The sequence below is a fragment of the Prinia subflava genome, chromosome 1 (genome assembly GCF_021018805.1).
Source record: "Prinia subflava isolate CZ2003 ecotype Zambia chromosome 1, Cam_Psub_1.2, whole genome shotgun sequence".
In the NCBI taxonomy this organism is placed as follows: domain Eukaryota; kingdom Metazoa; phylum Chordata; class Aves; order Passeriformes; family Cisticolidae; genus Prinia; species Prinia subflava.
In genome coordinates, this window is record NC_086247.1 from 47,816,455 (window position 1) to 47,840,514 (window position 24,060).

At 36.6% G+C, this 24,060-nt stretch overlaps 1 protein-coding gene across 3 annotated transcripts in view; it reads right to left on the reverse strand.

The window, feature by feature from the left end:
- Positions 1–688: 688 nt before the first annotated feature.
- The window catches only part of MIB1 (MIB E3 ubiquitin protein ligase 1), a 77,657-nt gene continuing 54,285 nt past the window's right edge, over positions 689–24,060 (reverse strand). The window contains exons 15-21 of one of the 3 annotated variants that reach the window (XM_063395519.1): positions 23,300–23,461; positions 18,287–18,468; positions 16,901–17,093; positions 14,584–14,662; positions 12,944–13,057; positions 11,721–11,821; positions 689–7,051 (exon numbers count right to left, since the gene is read on the reverse strand). In XM_063395519.1, coding sequence (XP_063251589.1) covers positions 6,911–7,051; positions 11,721–11,821; positions 12,944–13,057; positions 14,584–14,662; positions 16,901–17,093; positions 18,287–18,468; positions 23,300–23,461 — 972 coding nt within the window. In that variant the 3' untranslated portion in view covers positions 689–6,910. The remainder of the gene's footprint in view (positions 7,052–11,720; positions 11,822–12,943; positions 13,058–14,583; positions 14,663–16,900; positions 17,094–18,286; positions 18,469–23,299; positions 23,462–24,060) is intronic. The other 2 variants (XM_063395536.1, XM_063395528.1) reach the window with 2 other exon arrangements.

Genomic DNA, 24,060 nt, shown 5'->3' on the forward strand with positions numbered 1-24,060 from the left:
GAACTTCAATGATTTTATTTTTGACAACTTGTATTTCCTTTCCTTTTGGTGGAAAACTAAGTCTAAAAAGGAAGGCTAATGCTTTTTATTCCAATACTACTGCTAACCTTTACCCCCTAAATGAAACAAGGTACACCTATGAAGAACCATCCTCTGCATTTGATTCACGTCAAATCCAAAGGAAATCTCCATGCACTTTCACCACTCCCATCAAAAACAGATGATTGTAAATGGGATATAGCTGGAATGACTCAGAACAGCAAAGTGCACTATACAGAAAGTAAATGCATTACACAGCATTTCTATTACAAAATGATTATAACTATTTATATTGTACAGTATGAAACAGCCTTCTCAAAATCTAAACTCATCAATACCAAACACTAGCAAAACCTGCAGCTTCCACTGCAATCAACAGCAGGGCTGAAACCCTTGAGACACAGAGATGAAGTCTTGAACCAATCCCATTACTGCTCCCATCACGTTCAGTGAACACCTAAGAAGAAATATGTGAACAGCTTGTAAATCCCAAAGCAAAGAACAAAAGGCTACTTCAAATGTATTTCAACAATTTGCATCAATTATTTTTAGATAGAGCTTTTTCAAAAGTATTTGAAAACACTGTGTGTTCATACAGATCTGTCATATAAACCAAGGCTGAAGAAAACTTGAAAAATGGAAACTGAGAAAGAGAGCAACAAACTTTTTATTCTGTCAGTTCCTTTTTCAACCTGTACACTAGGACAAATAAAAACACTAAGCCGTATAAGTCTGGTTGGTTTTGTTGCCTTTGATTACATAGACTTTTCTTTTTTTACAAATGCATCCATTAAATTGAATCCTAAAAGTACAAACTATGATGCAGCATCTGTTGTCTCAGAATATGGAAGTTACTGTATCTGGCAGGAGATGTTAAACGATCACATTCACGTAGCCAGATCTGTAAAGGCCATTCAATTACAAGTAAACACAGAGTCTAACATACACTTAACAGCAACTCTGGTCAGTAGAACAGTACTATGAACTGCATATTTACAGAAAAATTTGCACATAATCCAGAGATTATTTTAAATCAACCTTTCTATTGTTACAACATAATCCACCCTTCGAACTTCTACTGGGCTGCTTTAACAACGTTTGAGTACCTTGGAGATTCAAAGGCACGTAAGCACTTCTGATGCTTCCACAAACTCATTCTTCAGGAACATATTATAAAAGAACCAGGTTTTTTAAGAACTTTGGACTGCAAAGTTTCTCAAGTCTGGCACACTTTTAAACACTGTATGCCAAGAAGTAACCAAGTTTGCAAATATTTTTTCAGGTATACAATTTTCTAATTCCATGGTGACATCTAGCATCATTACACCTAAGAAGGAGGAAGACAAATGAGCCACCACCCCTTTTCCAATGTTGTGTGCAAAAAATCAGTATTAATTCAGTCCAACTATACTTTAAAATCAAAGCTCTTGAAAAAGTCAGTATACATCTTATATGACAAGTTTTACTAACCATACAGTACATCATCATTTCCTTTGAAAAGCTTAGACCTTGCTAAGCAGTTTTAAAGTAAGCAATTATATAATGCTATCTGTATACAGAAATACACTACATTCACACAGGCAACCTTAAATTTCTCCTATAAACAGTCATGTCAAAATCTACAGTTTACAGAAAATACAAACTTAGTTTTAACAAAAGCAAAAATGTTCATTGTGATTGAGTAAAATCTGTTTTCTTACATGAATAGTTTGCATTCATAGAGACACTAAGGTTGGGACAAATCAAGTATTTCCTAGAAGCTCAAAATGACACAAAGTTTTCTAACCATGAAATGGCATGCAAACATACTGATTTGTTGTTGGTTATTTCTCTCTCACAAAAGATTTACTAGATCATAGTAAAGCAGGTACTTTTACATGTTATACAATGACCTCTCCCTCACACTAAAAACATCACATACAGAAAATTTTCTCAGCTGTCTTTGACACAAAAGCTGCTTCTCTAAGTTTGAATATTATGCCCTTCAGATCCTTATGACCAGTGCAACAATTAAACGGCTTTCAGAAAGCTTAACAGTATCTAAATTTGCCAATTTTCCTTTATAGAAAGTTTATACAAGTTTATAAATCCACGGCAAGGGCATTACAACTATATTAACGTCAACTTATTAGCTGAATTGAAAAGATACTTTGTGAAGACCCTATGGCTGCTGCCTATTCAATAGTTCTATCAAGGCACTGTACAGTCATTAAATCTCTAGTATTCTCCAAGATGTGCTGAAGAATATCGTGAATGTGTTTTAAGTTGTTAAAAAGCCCTGAGTCAGAACTTGTGTATTTACCACAGGCTTAGCTATAAAAATGGCACATACTAAAGCTTCTGCAGACAACAGTTTAGCTTTGTCAACACAAACAAGTTATGAAATACAGAAAAAGACAACAGTACAAATTCCAGCAACTTATGCACAGGTATACAATGTACTTTGAGGCAAATCACACACTACTGCAATTTACACAGTAATTTCAGAAAATAAAAAAACCCTCTGCAATGTATTCAGACATCACAACAGATGAAGCAAAAGAAAACCGATGCGTTTCCCATCTCTTCCCAAAGACAACAGACAGCTAGAGAAGAATTCAGCACTTTGACAGAAAGGAGGTAGCACTGCTAAAGGTTAGACCGTAGTGTTGTTGGGGTTTGGTTTTTGTAAGTGAAAACTTGACACATGCAGCACAAAGAACAGGATAGGCTCTTCGGTTCACCAGCTGCTACTGGAAGAGTAACATTAAATTTCTGACAATTAGTTTTGTAGAGGAAGCTCAGATCACTAGCTGGAGGCAGCTTCTTCAAACAATTTAGTGTTTACACTAACCGCAGTTAATACTGCTAAAGATAATTACACATACATAAACCTTCATCTCTAGAAAATATCTACACAATAAGTACTTATTTATTTTTAGAAGACCATTTCACATCTTTCAAAGAAGCTAAAATACCAATTGTAAGACTATGCTAACAAGGCACAAGTACTTGTGCAAATCTGCTCTATTCTCACCCAGTCCAAGTTAAGAACACCGCCTTCTAATCAAACTTTTACATTTACGAAGTAACTTGTTTGCTATCTCACCAGTGTAGATTTGTTATCCACTTCAAGAGAAAGGGATTTGTCCAAACCCCAACATACAAATACATAGTAATCCAACAAATGTAAAGTAGGTAATAGCAGCCCAGATTTTGAGAAGTGCCATATAAGCTTGGGCCACAGTATGTGATGATACAAGTTTTGAGGGGCAAAAAAAGTCAAAGGTAGTTTTACAAAAGTTAATAAGCTACAACTATTAGTTTATTCTGTTAACCTCTTAGGTTGTCTTTATACTTTAAATCACTGTGTAGTGATATGATTGTTTATGTTTCCTAATGAATGGAAATAAAGTATTTTACTTAAACATTTGAGCATACCTCACACTGAACAATACATATTTTTACATGTCTTGTTACTTGTTTCAAGAAACAAACAAAGATATTTCATTCCATTTAATTTCAAATTTGCTATTAAATGTTGGGGAATAGACATACAAACCTTACAACCCTTACATTCTACGATTTTACAATTAATTAGAGATAAATGCCTTACTGATTTTTCTAATTTTCACTTTGCTCAGGTGAAATTTAGACTTTAATCTTTCACTGAAGACAGATGCACAGTGATATTTCCTTAACTCTACTATTTGTTATGATCCCCTTTGGCTTTCAAGTGAACTTCTCATCTTTCAAATATGTGCTGTCCAATGAAAAATTTGCACTCCGTGCACATGGCACAGATAACAGAATAAAGTGAATGAGCTTACTGGGTCCCTCAACAACACTAAGTTCACCTTCAACATCCAGATGCAAAGAGAGGGTCTGAATATGAATATTTGTTTCCATAAATGATACAGGATTTGCAAGCATTTTTCCTCATTAAATTTTCTGAAAGGCAAACCATATTGCCATCTCCAGACAAGATACAGCTCTTCCTCCTGTCAGTAAGGGACCTATACAAATAATTCAAGCATCTTGGTTAGCTTTCCTAGTTTTTTCTAATTCAGATGTTTTTCTTGGCACCAAAATAGCATCAAGCTGACATACTTCAGCTTTGACTGACACACAACATTGCTGAATGGGTCCAATCACAAACTCCTGTGCAGTCATATACACCTGCTGTGACTGCAGTGTAGGACACCAGAGCTGCTCCTGCAGCAACACCTTCAGTCATTGTGTCCCTTTCCATAGGACTGTAATGGTATTCAAGTACTGAGGGTGTTAAACAGTAACTTACATCATACACCCAGTTTCCTACCCAGGATGCTTCAGATCTGTTCTAACTCATCTGAATTATTCAACTGATGCTAATCTGGAATACTTTCAAGTAATTCTGGCTTGTTCCAGCAAAAAAGAACTAGGAAAATGCAAACTGCTATATTGAGGTTTCAGTTTTGAGTTGCATTATCAAGAAGAGATCTACCCAGCATCTGCGAAGACAAGTTTACAGAGGTCCCCTTGAAGAATTAAGAGGGAAAAAAATGTCTGCCAGAGAGAGAGGAAATCAGGGTACAAATCTGATGCACGACAGGCTAAAACTCAGAATGGATCATCAAATTATATATCCTATTATAGAAGTATTTCCAGGGGAAGCCTGACAAGAAACTGAAGCCTACTATATAAAATTCAGCATGTCAAACTTGCTACCAAAAAAAACGCTGAAAAAAACCAAACCAAAAACCTCAGTGACGTTCGTATTGGCCAAATGAAAATTGCAGTGAACACTCAGATGCACGCAGAGTTCAAGTGGAGATACCAAAATGCTGAACTGAAAACAGGCCTTATATCAAAAACTTTCCAGAACTCCTTGAAATTTTGGTATTTTAGTATAAGAACCAAGAAACCAAAAAAAGGAAGGCTGCTTCATTTGGCCACGAAGACAGATGCAGATTATCTGAGAACAGATGACCACTAGTATACAAAATAAACCAGACTGCTACAGTGACTCCAGACTGTGATTGTGTCCAATGAAAAAATACTGAAAATCATGATGAACATTTGGAATGCTGGATGAGGATTAAAGACAGCTACTGTAAGGCTGTGTATTACATCATTTCATGATGTTAAAAGCCACTCTACATACACTTTTCCAATATATCATTGTTATTGTTTCCTGGAAAACTTTACTCAGTGTTTAAATCTTATTGCTTAAAGATCTGTCTATCTTTACAGTTTATTAGTAAGTCTTCTGAGACATTTGCCAACATTTGTACAGTTCAGGCATATCAATGTAAGTTTCAGAAGACAGATTGATTTATCTGAACAGACCACAATTATATCTTTATAATTACTTGGATCTTTCCCTGAACTATCCTTTTGTCCACATTTTAGACACATGCAATGAGAATTCAATGATAAATTAATCTTAGCTTCAAGTAAGGCACCTAAGTGACTCCAGCATAGATTTCTTCAATGTTCTGCAAGAGCATGTCCAAATGAAGTCTGCACAATGGCAAAGGGCTGCATGAACTATGCATTCAGAAAACTATTGAATCACTTAGGAGTAAGCACAGATTCCCTTTAGCTGCAAGAGACCCTTAAGTCAGCGTATTTTCTACCACCAAAAAGGATGAAAGGATGCATTTGTTTTCAAAATGTTAATAGTTTGCAGTCCCTAAATCTAACAGCAGCCTTTTGGGGGTCAGGAGGAACAGCTCTTTATCACATCAGTGACAACCAACTCCTTCAGCCAAATTCAGCTCAACTAGGCACAGCTCACAAAATTCACTGTTCTGTCAGCAGTGTCTTCATTTGCAGTATTACTCAGTAATGCTCACAGATGAGTTCTGCTGTTAACACCCTACTTGGATGAACAATCAATATTATTCTTTTGCTGTTGACACTGTTTGCCTGGAGACAATGAAACTCACTTAAAAAGAAAGGAAACTTTGCAAAATCTGTTTTTTCTGAATTCACAGACCCACAGTTTTTAAGCAGCTCCGCATGTATGTGTTCCTACACAATGGATCCAATTCACTTATCTAAAATGGATAACTGATCCACTGGTCAGATGTTCTCCTTTCCACTCAAGTTAAAAGCAATTCCATGGAAAGTCAAGTAATTAGCAGAATTATGAAGCTCACTATTTAAATTACTTAGCTTGAACCTGTTAGACTAAAGTTCCATTTTGGAAACATAATGCTTCTAAAACAGATTTTTCTTTTTACTGTTTCCTATACAACCCATCCTCTAGAACAAAAGGCATGATAAAGTCAGAATTACCTTAGCATTGTATTCTGAGGCATGACCTTATGGGAAGAGTATATTTATTACTACTGTGTGTATATTTTGTATTGATTTTTCATGACTGTGTATGTCAAGACAGTGAATCTGTCTTGACAGACTGTGAATCAGAACTGCCACAGGAAATGCCGACACTCTCCAGAAAGGCATTAAAAAAACCAACCAACCAACCAAACAAAAAAAACCACGCCTATATATTTATGTTTGGTAGTAACTGACAATATAAAAACCAAAATTCCCTTACATCACTTGACATCTGACACATACATGAACAAAACCAAAATAATATTGTCCCTTTAAACTTTAAGGGGAAGAAGAAGACAGAAACAAAACGAAAAAAGACTGCTTTAAATTAGCATTAGGCTTAGATGTTTCTTAAGAGTAAAGCTACAAGCTGACTGTTCAAATACTGTTTCTTTTATTTGGCGTGTTCACAGTCTTTAAACAATTGCTATGTAACAAACCTGTGCTACAGTATTAGAAATGTTTTCATCAGAACCCTTTACTGCCTTTCAAACTTACAGAGGTTTAAACCATTAACATGTCCTTACTCTTTCACAACCTAGTACAAGACAGTAGCCCCTGTTCAGTAGAGAAGGATCCTCCGTTCAATTGCCTTGCGGCAAATGGGGCACTCGCTCATTCGGTCTCCACACAGCTGGCACGTCCCATGGCCACACAGAAAGATCATGTTCTTCAGGCGGTCCAAACAGACAGGACACATGGTCTGCAAAAGATTTTGACAGGTTACATAGTCAGTGGTAGTAGCTACACAGTACTGAATGTGCAACATAGAAATTGCTGAAATTTAACAACAAATATGTCATCCTAAACAGAGCAGATAATTGCCATAGCCACTAAACTAAATTGGGCTCTTTTTTTAAAACCCCATTTTTATTCCACACTGACTTACAATACATGGGCTTTTCCTACTCCATCATGACACAAACAATTATGTAGCTTTTTTCCTAAATATGATTCCTTTATTTAAGGCAGTCTAATAGTAGGCTGACATATTTTCAATATCATTATGCAAGTTTGCAACATGAAAACATTCTTGAGAAACATTCTCCTTTACCATGTACTCTTGCAGGGAACAAAACATAAACAGCTTGATGTATGCAATGCTTGGGTAATGATTTACAAATTCCTTCTCAGGCTATCTAGCCATTCATATACTTACCTGTAAACACCAAGCACTCAACACCCATAGAAGGAATAAAAATGTTGCATAATCAACATGATATGTAAAAATTTAGTACTTTGTTCATGGAAGTTATCTAGATTTTTAACCAAAAGAACACTTCAAGTTTCAAATAAAGAACAGTTTAGTAAATCTGTAACCTTCACTCATAACAGCAGCACAGCAAACTTTTAAAATCAGTTTTAATTGCTGAACGTGAAGTGATAGTCAATGCCCAAAAGTTCTTCAACAGCAAAATTCATTTTGTACCAAGTCACTAAGGAACAATGTCCTTCACCTTTTGTCATGTGCAGAAATTGAAGTTTTCATAAGGCATGTTCCTTCACCATAAACATATTGCAGCCATATTAGGATTTCATTTATAACAGTTTATCAAATGTTAGTAAATGAATAAATGTTGCAACAGATGAAAATAGTTAAGACCATTCTATAGATCAGATCAAATCAAATCTAAGATGTCCTCATACCCGAGACATACTACATGTATCTAACAATTATAAATGTTGATCTCATACATAACATGAAATACTGACAAGACTTGTATTTCAAATACAAATTCATTTTATCACTATCTTGCACCTGTGACTTGCTCTTGTATTCTTCATTGGGGTTTTATTTCAAATTGCTCATCACATGAGAGAGAATCCATACAAGGTACCCTATTCAGAAAAACCCCAAAGCATGTTTTCTATGAAATCAAGAGGTATTACATCCTAGGGTAGATAGTTTAACTGAAGAACAAAAAAAATTCATTATATTTCTGATTAAGAGTTTAAACTGGCATGGAATCTGGCCAAATCTCCAGGATACTAGTATAATGGTCTAGCAGGAAAACAAAACTTCCAGGTAAAATCTTAGGTCAATTTATGTTTAAAAAAAGCCCTGAAGGGGGGTGTGCTCCAGCTTTGCCAGAATTTCTACGGTGCTGTAACAAAACATTCTCAAACTAAAAATTTACAGAGGACTGTCAGTCAGTCCTGCTCATTCTTCCATTCACACTAAGCCATCACCTTCACATCCCACACATCAACGGGACCTTTAGAGTATTCCTCCTTCAACAACTCACAGACTTCAAGTACAAGCCAAACAGCTACTTCCAAGGCAATGAATACACAGCTGTGTTACAAGTGTCTATAACTTGACAGCACTGGCATGATGGCTTTTCACAAAGGACTGACAAAGCAAACACTCATCTCATCTTTGGGAAAATCCCCCATGTGTAGCCTTTATTCTATGTTTTAGCTAATTATTTGCTTTTGTGCCTAAATATAATGTCAGAACTACTGAAGTTACAAGGGTCTGTTTCTCTACAAATGCTACACCATCATTTAAAAATGAAAACATCCATTAAGGGACACAGAAATAATAAAATACAGTCTGTTGAAACCATTAATTTGAGCTGTTTCATTCAGGAAAGGACAGAAATCCCAACATTTTCATTTTATAGATAGGTAGTATTTGAAAACTGCCCTATTTCTTCTGCTTAGTACAAAAGCAAAGTACATAAAATACATTAGTAGTTTAATTTCTTAATATGATACTATCTTAAAACACAAGTTACTTCACACAGTAGGAGGACTCAGCTGGCAGAATAACAAGCTTCCTGTTTGCTACACCATTCTTTTCTGACAGGCTCTTCTCAACCAGTTTCTCAGTTCAGCAGTTTTCCCAGTGGGATACAAGCCCAGATAACTGAGTTTTATCCAACTCTGAAGGAGAATTCCTTACTTAACCACCATCCTACATGTACTTTTACAGTGAAAGAAAGTTCACTGCAAGCCTTATGCCCCATTTGGGCAGTGGAAAATAAGGAGTGTGAAATAAGCATTTTCTGTAACTACTGCATTATTTGTTAGAACATCCTCTGCATGAAATTCCATTGTTTATCTGTCTGAAACATTTGACTCCCATTTTTTGAACAAAAACAGATAGTATAAAAGGGCAAAAGGGCACTATGCCTATTCTATACGAGAATTACTTCTTCGGGGAAGTACTCTGGGAAAGTGCTCACTGCACCTTACGTACAACTGGGTTTGCAACTCAGATAATTTTTTGTCACTAACAAGGTGTTTTAAACTGCTTGAAGTATCAATTCCTCACTATCAAAAACAGTTTTTACAACAATATATAGGTGCACAGTGACAAAATAAATTTATTTTTTAAGGAAGAAGAAAGTGATGTAAGTATGGTGAAGGAACATACATAAGATATTAGATGGATGATGATGATTATGTATGAAATGGAGTGAAGGTATTGCAATTACAGTCAAAAGGGTTCACATTCAGGGAATCCCTGAAGAATGGTGTGGTCATCAGATGTGGGAGATTCTGTTGACATCAGCATCACTTCTGCTTGGCACCAGAAATAGTTTTAAAAGCTTGCTGCACTAACATATTAGATTATCATTGAAGGTATGAGTTGAAACAAAGGCTTATACCTGCTGAAAGAGAACAAATTAATTTTAAGTAGAAAAATATCAATTGAACACAAAGACCGAACTGTTACAGCACAAATCAAAAGAATACACAATTACAGTGGAATGCTGTGCATAACTTCAAGCATGAATTTAAAAGATGAGATGATCAATTTTAATCAAATCCAACTTGCTGTTCACAAGTATGATACAACTTGCCCTGTCACAAGACTAAGCACAAAAGACACTAAAGAAAACATGAGTGTCTCAAGCCAAGAGGCACACAAGGAATGACCAGAACTATCTCTTTCTAGTCAGAGGCACTGAACAATTCTGGCTGCTGTCTAGCAAAATCCCAAAGGTTAGATAACATCATAGAGAATAAAACAGCATCTAAGGAAAACTGACAACAAACCTCTGAGACCATATCTAATGAAGAAACAAAACTGTAACAAAGTAGTTTTCTTTTCACGTGCCTATACATAAGAACATCAGCATACCCAAACAGAACTCTAATCTTCTATAACTCCTAAAGTACCCTGAAAAGATGTATCTGAAGAAAACAGATTACTTGCATTTAAGCATGCATCTGGCATCTTTTGCATAATTTCAAATCATTTCTGATGTGCATCATTTCAAATGCCAAAAGAATAACCTTATTCTTTCCACTCAATGCTAAAAAAATAAAGCAGAAGCTAAACAGTGGATGCAAAACATCAGAGATGACAGTAACATCTGGAGCTTCTAGGTAAGACAGACATCCATTTTCAAATTACAATCTTCAATCTGCATGTTCTTTACAGATAAAGACTACACAGGAAACTGTTTTGAATTTCTATTACTGGGATGCTGGCCCAGTTGCCATATGACAGGAACATCTCTTCACAGACATTCAGTTGAATATATGAGCTCCCACATTTAAGGCATTTAGAAACACAGGCCCTACAACTGGCAATCTAAATGTTCTAGCCCTGGCTTTCATGCACATGAACAGCTGAATTCAACAGCTACCAGGACTAGATGTGATGCTGCCATCACTGAAGTCCATAGACTGCTGTAAACCTACTAGAGGAAAAGGCAAGCTAGAACACCTCAGTTTCCCGTGTCCATGAAAAGTTTCTTTCAATTATGTTATACACATGGAAGCAAAAAGTCACATTTTCAGGGTTCTAAGAGAGTAAGCTAATTCAATAATCAGATTCTCCAGATCCCTTACTGCTGAAAGATCTGCAAACACTATAACTAATTACAAAGATAAACCTTAACATTGAAATTCCAAATATTTGAATTACATGTATAATAATTTCAAAGTTTTAACCTTGCAGCCACACAGTTTTTTGAAAAGTGTGTTCACTACACCCTTCATAAGACAGATAGCTGTCAGCCATTGTTCCAAGGCAGTTAATGAACAGACAAGTCAAGACTGAGGTAGATACAGAACAGTGAAGATGATCTACTTTTATGACAGCTTCTGCTGCACCTACATATTCAGGTCAGCTAAACAGAGAATATACTGAGCATCCTTTTTTAGTCACATCAACACACATACTCTAATAGATGGATTATCAAACATGGCCATTTGAGTCTTTCCTTTTAACTCTGTACTTAGAGGACATATAAGCCACATCACACAAAAAAAATTGGTCTTTTAACTGAAGTTTAAGACCCGATGCACTTCAACATGTCATTTTGCTTTAAATAACAGAGGCTGTATTGGCTTTTTCAATCAAGTGGTTCTTGCCCTTAGTGGTTCTTACAATTTTTATCCAGCACTTTTACCTGTTCCTTGATGTCTTGCAATTGTTGCTGCAGCTTCTGTACATCTGCATTGACATTAGTGTTGTCTTTGTCTTTCTGCAAAACTGGAATGTTTCCACTTGCTGTAACATAAAAAGAAAATAAAGATACGTCACTACTCAGCAATCTAATGAATCAGGAATAATTATTTCCAGTGTCACAGCTGCAATTTTTCAATTACCTGAAAAAAATGTTAGTCAACCATGTTTGATAATCTAATTAAATTCACTACACCATCACTGCAGCTCAACAAAGAATTTCTTTGAATTTAGTGACAACACTTCTTTGACAAGTACTTCCATAATAATGATGCTCCAAGTCCCTTAATGTTCTCAGAATTCTTATTTGTCAGTCAAGTTCCTAACATAAATATTTTTGCACATATTTAAAGAAAAAAAAAGCCAAATTCCTTAACACTGAAATGACTTTTTTATATACAGAGATGATTCTATTTGGTGTTCAAAACTGCCCAAATGTCTTGGAAGTAGTTCGTTCACAATTTGAACAAGATCAGATTAACATTCCTATATTTGACTGATCTGGGAAGCAACATTACTTTATGAAAGAAAAATTGCCAAGTCTTAAATTTCCAGTGTGAGTACTGAAAACCTGATTTTAATGACTATTTTTATACGTATCTATTTCAGAACATTATGACAAGAATGAACTAAAATTCCAATTCTCATAAACTCAACTGAAATACTGCGTACCAAATACATACACACAGAGCAAATACAAATAACTTATAAAAATTACTCAAATAAGTCACAAGAAGTTTAAAAACCAGTCAAAGGAGGAGACGTAAAACTGGACATTCTGTCAGGAAAGTTGCTTGTACCTAGATGCAAAATACTTACCATTCCTTCAGAGTACCAGGGGTAAAAAAAGAAAAATTCTTTGCTCATTTGCACAATCACAGACAATCTTCAGCTTTTACTTCTTAGGGCATTTGTAAGTGGCCAAGTCATCACACATGTTTTGGATTCTACTCCAAATGCTGGAAGCAACTCTCCAGTGTAATGACTGGTAGTGTTACCACATTTGCTGCTACCGATGCAGCAAGTAGTGCAAACGACAAAGCGATACCTGGGTTAACACTGTTCCCATGAAACTTCTCTTCAGAAAGGAGAGAAATATATTTACATCATTTGAGAGAATAAGTTGGTGGAGGAATGTGAAAGAGTATGGGCTCTGGAGTCACTCACAAATATCATCACTGGTATCTTCTGTACCTTTCCCTCCGCAGCACATTATGAAAGGCACTCTTCGCTCAACCACTGCCCGACACTGTACACATTTCTTCATCAAGCTTGCACAGTCTGAAGGAACAGAGAAATAAATCAGCTCTGAATCTTCCCACTTCATTTTTCTTTTTTTCTATCCATGAGTTTGTTTATTCACGGTAATTATACTGCAATGACTTAACAGATGCTTACAAGGAACTACTTCAGTTTATCTTCACATAATTTTCTGCAAATCACACCTAAACAATGTCCTGTTTGGGACTCAAAGTAAATCTGTTCTTTGTCTCCTTTTAAGATATTTCAAGTGAACAGGTTCCTCTTTCTCCAAAGGGATATCTAGTCCACAAGAATTATGGAAGTTAAAAGGTAATCACACATTTGAGACCAGAACTTCCAAGAATGTCCTGACTACCTGCTTTTTTCTTTAGAACAAAGGATCTCACTAACTGTCCTAATGCTCCAGGGGAAAAGAAGTGCAACTCTTCACCCTTAAGAGTAAACCTACGTCTTTTGATATAATCCTAGAAAGAGGACTGTAATTTTTCTAGTTATTTTCTCATAAATGCTAAAAGGTTACTGTGAATCAAGAGAGTGGATCCTATAGAACACACCCACTTGAAAATGCTCTCGTCCTGCTTGAACAAGATGTCCAGAAAAAAATCTGGAAAGAGATCATCTACAACTGTTAAACCTTTTGCTGTCCTTGTTACAGCTTAGACTTGGTAATGTGTACTGTGCTGCTGAAATCCTTCATCACAGTAATCAATCTTTTTGTTGTCTTCTTTCCTGGGAAATGATTCAGAAAAACCTCTCTCATCATCTTTCATCTGCAGACAGTGAAAGAGGCCAGATCAGGCTAACTACAGTCAGTGATTTGATGTCAGCTGCCTCAGTCAGAACAGAGGAAGAAACCAGACTTCTTTAGCAAGTGCAAGTAAGCAGTTACTCATGGGAACAATTAACTTCCCTCTTATGTAGATCCTCATCAATAAGGACTGCTCTTCTCTAGGGAAATGACCCTTCAACAAAGCCCTGAAATGTCTGGAGACAAGGATGATAATTCTCATCCACATATACTCAAAAGCAAAAAATTTCTGGAGATCTCCTACATATTTTTTCACTACACAGGATAAATCAAAGTGAACTATAACTGGTGCTCTTTGCAAGGATATATAATGTGACTTTTGAGAGACAATACAGCCCTTGTGCAAATCTGAAGGTTAGTAATGAAGTATACTAAGTATTTATCTACAACATTTTTTTAAAACAGCATTTGCATACCTGAATGCCTTCAAAAAGCTGTAACAAAACAACAAAATTAATTCTAATTACTTCCAAAGTGTTAACTATATACAGTAGGCTTCTATAATGTGAGAAAGCCTATTTCCAGTTAAATAATTCAGATGAAAGATGGTTTTGAAAATCTCCACTTTATCCTCCAATTATTACCAGCATGACAAATAATGCCAAAATTCTGATGATCATACCAGACTACCAAGTAAATTGAACCTGAAACCAGGTTACTAATGACCTTTTAGCAATCTGATTAAAGATTACTTCAAAACAATTACTTCAAAAAGAGGTTTTGTCAAGTTACTTACTCTCACAGGCACACATATGACCACAAGGCTGGAAGAGCACTGCTGCCTTTTTGTCTGAACATACTACGCATTCTTCAATCTGTAAAGCACAACACACATGTGAGCAAAGTATCTCCTGCTCTCTACATTCATTTGCAAGGTATGTGGGCTTCAAGAATCTCCATCTAGTGGGGTTTTTACTAATTCAGCATCTCAAAATGCAACTTAAATGAGTTATCACACTAACTTCTAAGAACAAGTATTTGCTGGCAATTTTTACACATTCAGTATAATGACAGGCACAGAGAAGCAGTTAGGACAGCACAAATTTCTTTTTCTTTCTCTTTTCTCCTTTTTTCCATCACAGATACTTAAATCAGGGTTGATCAGCCTGGAGAAGAGAGATCTCCAGGAAGATGTTATTACAGCCTTTCTGTACTTAAAGGGTGCTTATAAGAAAGAAGGGAACAAACTTTTGCTGAGTCTCTTGCAGTAGCACAGGGGTAATAGTTTTAGACTAAGGGAAACCTGATTTGGACTAGCTGTAAGAAAATTTTTTTTACGATGAGGGTCATGAAACACTGGAACAGGTTCCCCAGAGTGGTGGTAGTTGATCCATCCCTGGAAACATTCAAGGTCAGGCTGGACAGGGCTCTGAGCAACCTGATCTTGTTGAAGATGTCCCTGCTCATTCCACAGTATTAGGTGTCAGTTACATGACTGATTTTAAAGGCCCCTTCCAACATTTTATGATCCTATGAAATTCACTTAAAAGGTACTTTTATAGAAATGTTTTAATACGCTGGGTTAGTGTCTCTTAGGTCCTTTTATGTGAGAGCTGTATATACTGTGGAATCATTGAATGGTTTGGGTTGGAAAGGACCTTAAAGATCCTCAAGTTCCAACCCCTGCCATGGGCAGAGACACCTTCTACTAGACCACGTTACTCAGGGCCCCATCCCACCTGGCCTTGAACAGTGCCAGGGATGGGGCATATACAGTATAACCACAGACATCACATACAATTCATTCATACTGGCCTGCACCACCTGTTCCAGTTCATAGAACTGTTGTCCTGATTCATTCATTTCTTAGCCTTGCAGATACTACTGTAAGTTTTTACACAGAAAAGAGAAGTATTGAACAGATATTCCAATCTCTCAAACTAATTCAGCAAAAGGAATCGAAGGAAGGTTATCCACAAAGCTCAGCTTTCACCTGGGAAAGCTGATTTCCATAGATTAGCTTCTTTAAATGGATGAGTAGGGGCACAACCCTCACTTTGCTGCTCCAAATCACCCAGTGGCAGAACCCTTTCACTGACTATAAAGAAAGTCTAGAGAAAAGGAGCTGCCACAATGTTTACATTTGGCTTTTGAACATACTCAATGCAGAACAGTGAATAGTATAAGAAGAATAAGAGAGTGAGTAGTAAAAACAATGCAACTTTACATTTACAATTCTTATACTTACTCTGAGATGGATGAAAGAACAACATACCACAGAAGCAGACTAATCAAATATGTTTGGAAAAAGTAAAAAAAACCCAAACAACCAAACAGTTGGGTTTCCTAAAAAAACCAACCAAACAAAGGAAAAAAAACCCAAATCCAATCCAAAAATCAAACATAAGTCCAAGTGCAGAACTTGATTTCTTTTTTTAACAGCTAAAAAAAAAGCAGGACAAAACTTGGTGATTACAAGGAATAAAAGAATACTCAAACAGAAAAACAAGGAGGATGTACCCATATAGTCAAAACTACATGGGAGTAACCATTTGAGAAACCAAATCCAAAATAGGGTATGACTGGTTGACTCTCTGAAGGAAAAAGACAGCATAATGAAACTCATGTTTCCAAAGAAAAAGAAGGCGAAAGCTGAAAGTAACTATTAACTACAGAAACAAGCACATATTAATTCAGTTTACAGGCAAATCATCTTTCAAGCAGCCCTAAGGAACAGAAGAACTCAATAATACTGAGGGAAATTATAGTTCAGAAAAAGCAGCAATTTTTCTTAAGATGAAGAAAAGCTATCAGGGCAGGGTGGAAATAGTCTGTTTCAACAAAGCATCCTCAGGTGACTGTATTAGGAACTCTAAGGACCTGAACAATAAAGACATTGCAGGGCAGGGAGAGGGAGGTATGACAGCCAAACAGAAAAGAACAAGATGATATTATTATGCAAAATTAACTCAATCCAGTGAGACGTGTAAGGTATAACAATACCACATAAAAGAAGATGTATATTTCTTTGACTTTTTTTTTTTTTTTTTTTTTTTTTTTTTTACTTTTCCATTATAAAAGAAAAAGAACTAATAAATTTCAGAGGTTTTTACCTTTGTCCTAGACTGAACTTGTTCTTTACAGATGAGGCATTTTTTCACCCGGGGTGAGCACAAAGAACACGTGGCAATGTGGCCACAAGGGCCAAACAGAGTATCTCTCTTCATGTCTGAACACACCATACACTCTTCTAAGGTTTCAGAATCATTGTTGATCATAGACGGACTTCGAGAACCAACCTGGCCACTACAAAGAAACCTTGCAGTCAAACTTTCAAGAATTAAAAAACCACACTCAATTTCAAATGCACATCAACTGGCTGCTTATATACTCCTATGCACTTGGGCATCAATGTATGATAATAAAGCAATCTGAACTGCCTTTTCTAAGAAGTACAGCTGACATGGCAGTGCGAGGTCACACACTCGGATAAGGCCCTGTACAGAAGCAGGGCACACATGTCAGGATACCGTGTCGTGAAGGTAAGAAGTCCCTCCCCGTGGTCCGAGAGCTTGGTTTACCGACCGAGCCGTGCGCTGTGCCTCTGCAGGGCACACGCAGCCCCGGGCCGGAGCCCCGCGCTGCGCGGCCCGCAGGGGGCGCGCGTGCCCAGCGTCCACCGCCCCCGCCACGGGCGGCCACAGGGAACCGCCGAGGGAGGGGGGCGGGGGCACGGACACACACAGAGCCCGAGAGGAAACAAGCACCTTACGCCTTACCGGGGCAACATCAATAAAAACAGCCTCTCTTTGTCATATCTTAAAAGTACAGTTTTGATTTCCATACAGGAATTAAGGATGAGAATCATCTGCGGCTACAGGGGTGGAACATAACTAGGACAAGGTGAATCAGCTGATACTGCATGGACCTGATAACATGAAAATCACTGAAACTGTAATTCCTAAAAACATCAGACCCACCCCCTCGTTCTCTTTTCACAGAATCATACAGGTACTCAGTAGGTGACCTTCTCAAAGCAGCATCAACACTGAATTCATATCAGTTTATATTGGGCTTTGCACATTTCAGTCATTAAAGTTGTATGGACAGAGATTTCCTAACTTCCCAGGCCAACCTGTCTGCAATGCTTAGTTATTCTTCCAGGGATTTTCCCCCAGCTCCCTCGTCAAGTTCTACCAACCCCCACCTGAAGATTGTCACCTTCCCATCCTCCCCTCTCCCATACTAATATGCATGAAAGTCCTCCAAGACTCGGGTAAGTTTCCGTTAATGTATTTGTGAATAGCATTCAGTGTACCATAAAAACCTAAATAATTATAAGTAAAAAAAATATAACCACATACAAAAATCCCCACCAAACCCCTAAATTTGTATGTTTTAATTAGCTATTGCTAATTAAAGGCTCAACATTTTAAATAAATCAGTTATTCTGTGGAAAGCAGAGATTTGGAAACTGTGTACTTTCTGACTATACAAACCTGACTTTTTCTTTGTGACATTTAGCCAATGCTTTGCAGAGACTTGGATCAGGGCAGAGATCGAGAGGGGACTGACCCTTCTTGTTACGAATGCCAAGGTCAGCCCCGTTGGCTGCCAGGAAGCAGGCAATAGACGCAGCGCTCTTCTTCTCTGCTCCTTGAGTGCTAAGTCCCATTATTAACTGCAAGAAAACAAATGTGTAAGCAAGAAAGGACGCCCTAAACGGTGAAGAATTATCTGGCTAAAGGAAAGCTACTTGACATGCACACATGCAAATATATGCATAGATGTGTAAGCCCAAGGAAGCGTCTCCAGAACTAAAATCAAAACAATTGCTTCATTTTGAGTCAGCTATATTCAGCTTCCCTTTAAGGAACTAAAATTCAGCAAGGAATAGTTGAACTACTAAAGCACTCCATCTCCTGCACACCTATACACTCATGTGAAGTAGCAATCCTTCTATGTAAGCACTGTAAAGGGCAAAGTTCCAGTGGGTATATTCAGAACACACTTCAGTATATATTCAAATTGCTGAGTTCAGACAAAATGCTACTGCCACACTTGGACTGAAAACACAGTAGAGCAGGGAAATGAATGCACATCTACTTCTCATTCCGTAAGTAAAGTACCTGCCCAAGAAAGTAACTCAATTTCAGTCTTTCTCGGCCTGGATGGATTAAAACTCACACACTGTCCCGTGTCTAATCACATAATGTTACTTTGCCCTTTTACAGCTGTTACTGTATCCTCATGTTACTGCTTCATAGGTCAGCTAGAAACACTAAGAAGACTCATACCACAACCCAGTAAGGAGCCGATTCCACTACTCCAGAGCATTCTGGGCCTGCTCCCAACATCTTTTTGTATTAAAGCTCAGTCAGAGAAAATGCATTAAGTATAGCAGACTACACATAACACAGAACTGTTGGCATCACTAAGAATCCCTCAGCAAACCACACTACACTGTATTCAAAGGAAGAGCTTTGGCAAAGCTAGAGCAGCTCCATCTCAAGGAGACCCAGTTGCCTAGGGAAGACTTTTTTTAAACTTCAGTCTAAACATTTTTTTTTAAATTAGAAGTTCTTATATCAATATGTATCACCGAGGCTACAAGACTCTTGAACGTCATTTTATGAATTCAGATACTCCTCCTGCATTCTTCCTCATGATTAGGTATGAACAGTACAGCTCCAAAGGCTTTATACCAGGAAAATCAGTAAGTTATCGAAACAAATTGTTTCATGGTGTTCAGATAACAAAATTTTCATTTACCAACTGAGACCATTTTTCTGCACTTCAATTACAGCATTGGCTGAAGCAGAGATTTTATCATCTTCAGTCCTGGTACTTTGGACTGTATTATTAATCCAGCCAAGGCGGCACAACACCCAGTGAAACTGATTTGCTCCAAGGCTGCCAGAGTCATCATGGAACAGTCATCTACATTAGTCATAAAAACCCTAGGTCCTAAAATGCCTCTGCACCCTGTACAATTTGAAAATACCAGATCTCGCTGTATCCTATGACATTTCTCAGGAAGCATGCAACTTTTCAGGCACAAAGAATCAGAACATCACAAAACAACCCAAAATATTCTCTCAACAGCACAAAATATTCTCCATTATGTCTTAGTGCTCAGTATTGCTGCAGCAAGCTACCTCTGGAGGGGGCTAGCCCTGAAATGCACCAACACAGGCCAGTCCCAGTCAATTCATTACTGAGGGAGAAGTCTCAGTGTAGTCCACAAAAACTGTATAAATATCATCCGAGTAATGGTAACTGGTGAGCTACCTTTGAACCAGTGAACACTTTCCATTAGTTCTTTTCTTTTAAGTTAGAATTTAGGCAGTAGCATCACTTAAAAGCATTTTAAGGGTCAGAAAGACACCTATATTAAAATGAATTACACAAAATGACCCTGTATGGGTCAGTTTGTATGGGAATGTATGGGAATAATACATTTTTTTAGGATAAAAAGTACTCTAGGCCAGAACAGTACACCTGTAATACAGCAATTCAAATGACTTTTTTGTGGTGGAAGAGACTGTACTTCAGAAAATTTCTTCTCCTGACAGCTGCACAATCACCACAATACACTGGATGGAAAACTTAAAAGTTATTTGAAGAAATGGGGTTCACTGCTCATAGCACTTGAGCACAAAAATGTTTTTTGGAACAGTACCTAAAATGAGTAGGGCTTTGTGTACCGTCAAGATTGTTCACTACACACCTTTTAAATAGTCTATCAAAAAATCAACTGAAAAAACCTGACAAAAACTGGTTTAGATGTAACATAAAATATCCTGAATTGGAAAGAATTCACAAGGATCATCACATTCAACTCCTGCCCCTGCACAGGACAGCCCCAAGATTCACACCAGATGCCTGAGATCATTGTCCAAAAGCTTCTTGAACTCTGGCAGGCTTGGTGCTGTGACCACTTCCCTGGGGAGCCTGTTCCAACAGGCATTATGTTGGCATTCAGAAGGAACTATTAAAAAAATATCAGTGTTAAAGAATTAATTCGATTTAGTTCCATTTATGAAGTAAGTTAATGATAATCAGTAAAAAGTATTGGTTTATATTTTAAACAGTGATCAAAGTAAAAAGTAACAAATCATACAATTTCCATGAGTTGCTGTTCAACCAACTTGATCAAGTATGAAAAAACCCTAAAATCCTGCAAGTGAGATTTTTCTTTTCTGTTTATTCAACTGAAGCAGAAATAGAAGTAATTATTTGTTGAAGTACTATTTACTACAAAGAGGCACCCCACAGACCTCAGTAGGTTGTTGCAATCTCCAAGACAGCAGTCCAAAAATAATTAAAATTTAGCCAAGCAAAAATGAGCTCTAAAATACTAAATATTTACAAAGATGTGTTGCTATCACATAGCCTAATGAAATCTGATGCATTTCCCAACCTTTAAAGGAATTAATGAAGAATAATAAAAAAATCATCCAAAACAAACCCTCAGTTTAAGTCATCGCATTTACGAAAAGAAAGCCTTACCAATTCCCAGGCTAAAATGTTAATCCAATTTATCTTCTATTATCCATTACCTGTATTTGCAATTCCACACACGACAGATTACCAGATTACCTTAGACAGCTTTAAAGGTCCACATGCCTGCATATACTTCCACAGCTTTGATTCAGTCTTGGTTGATACTCAATTTTGGGCCAAAGGCACCTTAGTATTTAGAACTGTTTAATGGTAAAGTCAAATTTATAGAATTTTTACCTTACTGTCATTTAAATAATGGTAGATAGGTACAGGTATTGTTTGCATTCACTGTTTTTCCCAAAACATTTTCAAAATGGTTTGATTTACTGATCATCTTAAAGCGTTTTCAGGTATATTTACTCCATCTTTTACATTTCACATAAAATAAAAAACAAGCAAGTTTTCACCTCTTCTCTGACAGAACTTATCTTCTCCACACCACTTAAACCTCCCAAATTTGTTAATTTGGCAAAAATTTTCTCTGCAGCTAAACAAAGTGCAAAGAAATGACCAGTAGTTTGATCACACTTATAAAGAAGAGGAGGTATTGGTTGATCAAGATTTTTTAAAACTTTAAAACATTTTCAGGTAATCAGAGATACAATGATGAGGGAATTTTTTTTCTTTGTTTCTCATGATATCCTTTGCCTGCTCTTTGTCTTATTACTTCAACAGAAATTTGTTTTTAAATTACAATTTTTGGTTTAAACCAAGGATACTTGTCAAATGAAACTAGAAATAAAACTTAATTCTCTAAAACATAAAATTCCCCTAAAGAGAAGTTTAAAAAAACCCCGCTTCTTCTGTTAAAACTCTCAAAATTCAATACACAATTCTGGTTTCTTGTGGATGCCATTAATAAGACTGGGCAGAGAAACCAATTTATGAAATGCTGAATCTGAGGAAAAAAAATCATCTCTCTTTCATTCACTTCACAGTTAAACACATGAACACAAATGATTCTAGACAACTCTCACAGAGTCCATTTCAGATCATGGAAACAACTGAGCTGTAACTGCTCTTCTTGTCTCATTTCAAAAGACACACACATTTTCTTACACATTCTAGTCGTATTTCCAATCTCTTTCAAAGCTTATTCCAGTGTATTTCAGTGAGATGAAGTAACCAATTTGAAAAAAAATTTTGTACAGTGGAATTATTCTTTTGAACAAAGACTTTTCATGAAGTTGGTGTATTTGTTTTTTTTTTAATGAAATGCAAAAACAACAACAAAAATTTCTAATTTTAACCATCAGTTAAAATTAGAAAAAACATACTGGTAACTAATGGTTCAGCAGATCTGATCCATCATCACGTTTTGCATTTTTAATATCTAAAGAAAAGATTTGTTTCTTTTTCTCAATTTGAATTTCTCCATAATTTTATTTCTCCTTTGTCTCTCAGGTAAACTATAAACTTCACCTTTGCATATGGGGTTCACACAGCTTTTTGGCTGTGAGTTTCTTTTTTTCAGTAAAACACTTTGACTTTTATTACCTGGATGCTTTTTGACTATTTCCTTACTACAGTGCAATTTCTGAAATGAACTCTGCCAAAAATATACATACCAATAAACATATAACACTAAGAATTCCTTTTTCTAACAGAACATACTTTCAGAAAGTTATAGATGCAACCAAGCAATTAAAGCTATAAAGACATGCAAGATCCTGAATCACAGAAAACTATTTCAGTCTTATTCTGTACTGTAATACTGTTTAATTCTCTTTCTACTTCAATTTTCTGGCAGCCACACATGTTCACTATAGAAGAGAAATTAGTAGAAATATTTCTGAGCTACATAACCCTCTTTTTCTTAAAAAAAGGTAATGACTTCACGTGAAAAGTCACATATAACAACAATATAATTTCTGCCTACACCGCAGCTTAATGCAAAATGTCTGCATAAATTTATGCTGCCAGAAACCAGTCCAACAGTACAGAACTAGACAAAGAGACAAATATAGAGGGAGAAAAAAAAGAATAAATAAATGTGTTTTATTTACTGTGTTCTTTGATGGCTCCCAAGCAGTATCTACCTTGCCCACATCTTGCATGTCTTGGAGTTGGCGGAGCTGTGACAGGGTGTGGTGTCTCAGGGCTTCATGCAGCGGAGTATCCCCATCTTTATCCTGAATATCCAATTTAGCACCTGCACGGACTAAGAGCTGAAAAGAGAGAGAACCCAAATTAAAGCAAAACAAAATATACCCTATTTATTCCTTTTAGAACTAATTTCAGAAAATTATGGTTTAGGATTCTCTAGGAGGTTCAAAAGGGCTATTCCTATCTTGCTACAATTCACAGTTGAATTAATTTAAATTTATTTTCCATACCTGAAGCTCAGCCCTCAACCAAAGCATTTATCTGTCTCAAATATCAAGCTTATTTCAGCAGAAAGCTAACGCTTGCCTGTGCTCTGAGTGCTGCAGAAGACAATTTTAGAGGATTCTTTCTATTTCCTTAGACTTTAATTCTTGTAAGACAGCCTACAAACAAAATAATGTATTACAGAAATACGTGCAATACTTAAGATAGGTATATATTTTTTACTATTAGGTTCAGTGACCTCAGAAATCACCACTTTCACACCATGCTAAACTTTACAACTTGATTTACAGTGTCTTTGCATTAGCAAAGTAGTTAAGCACGTATTTCGGTTTACCCTAATTCAGGAGAAGACATAAAAACCAATGACACTATTAAGACTCTCTCAGAACACTTTGGAAAGTAATGAACTGTAAGACTTGTCTCTAAGGCTAATTTT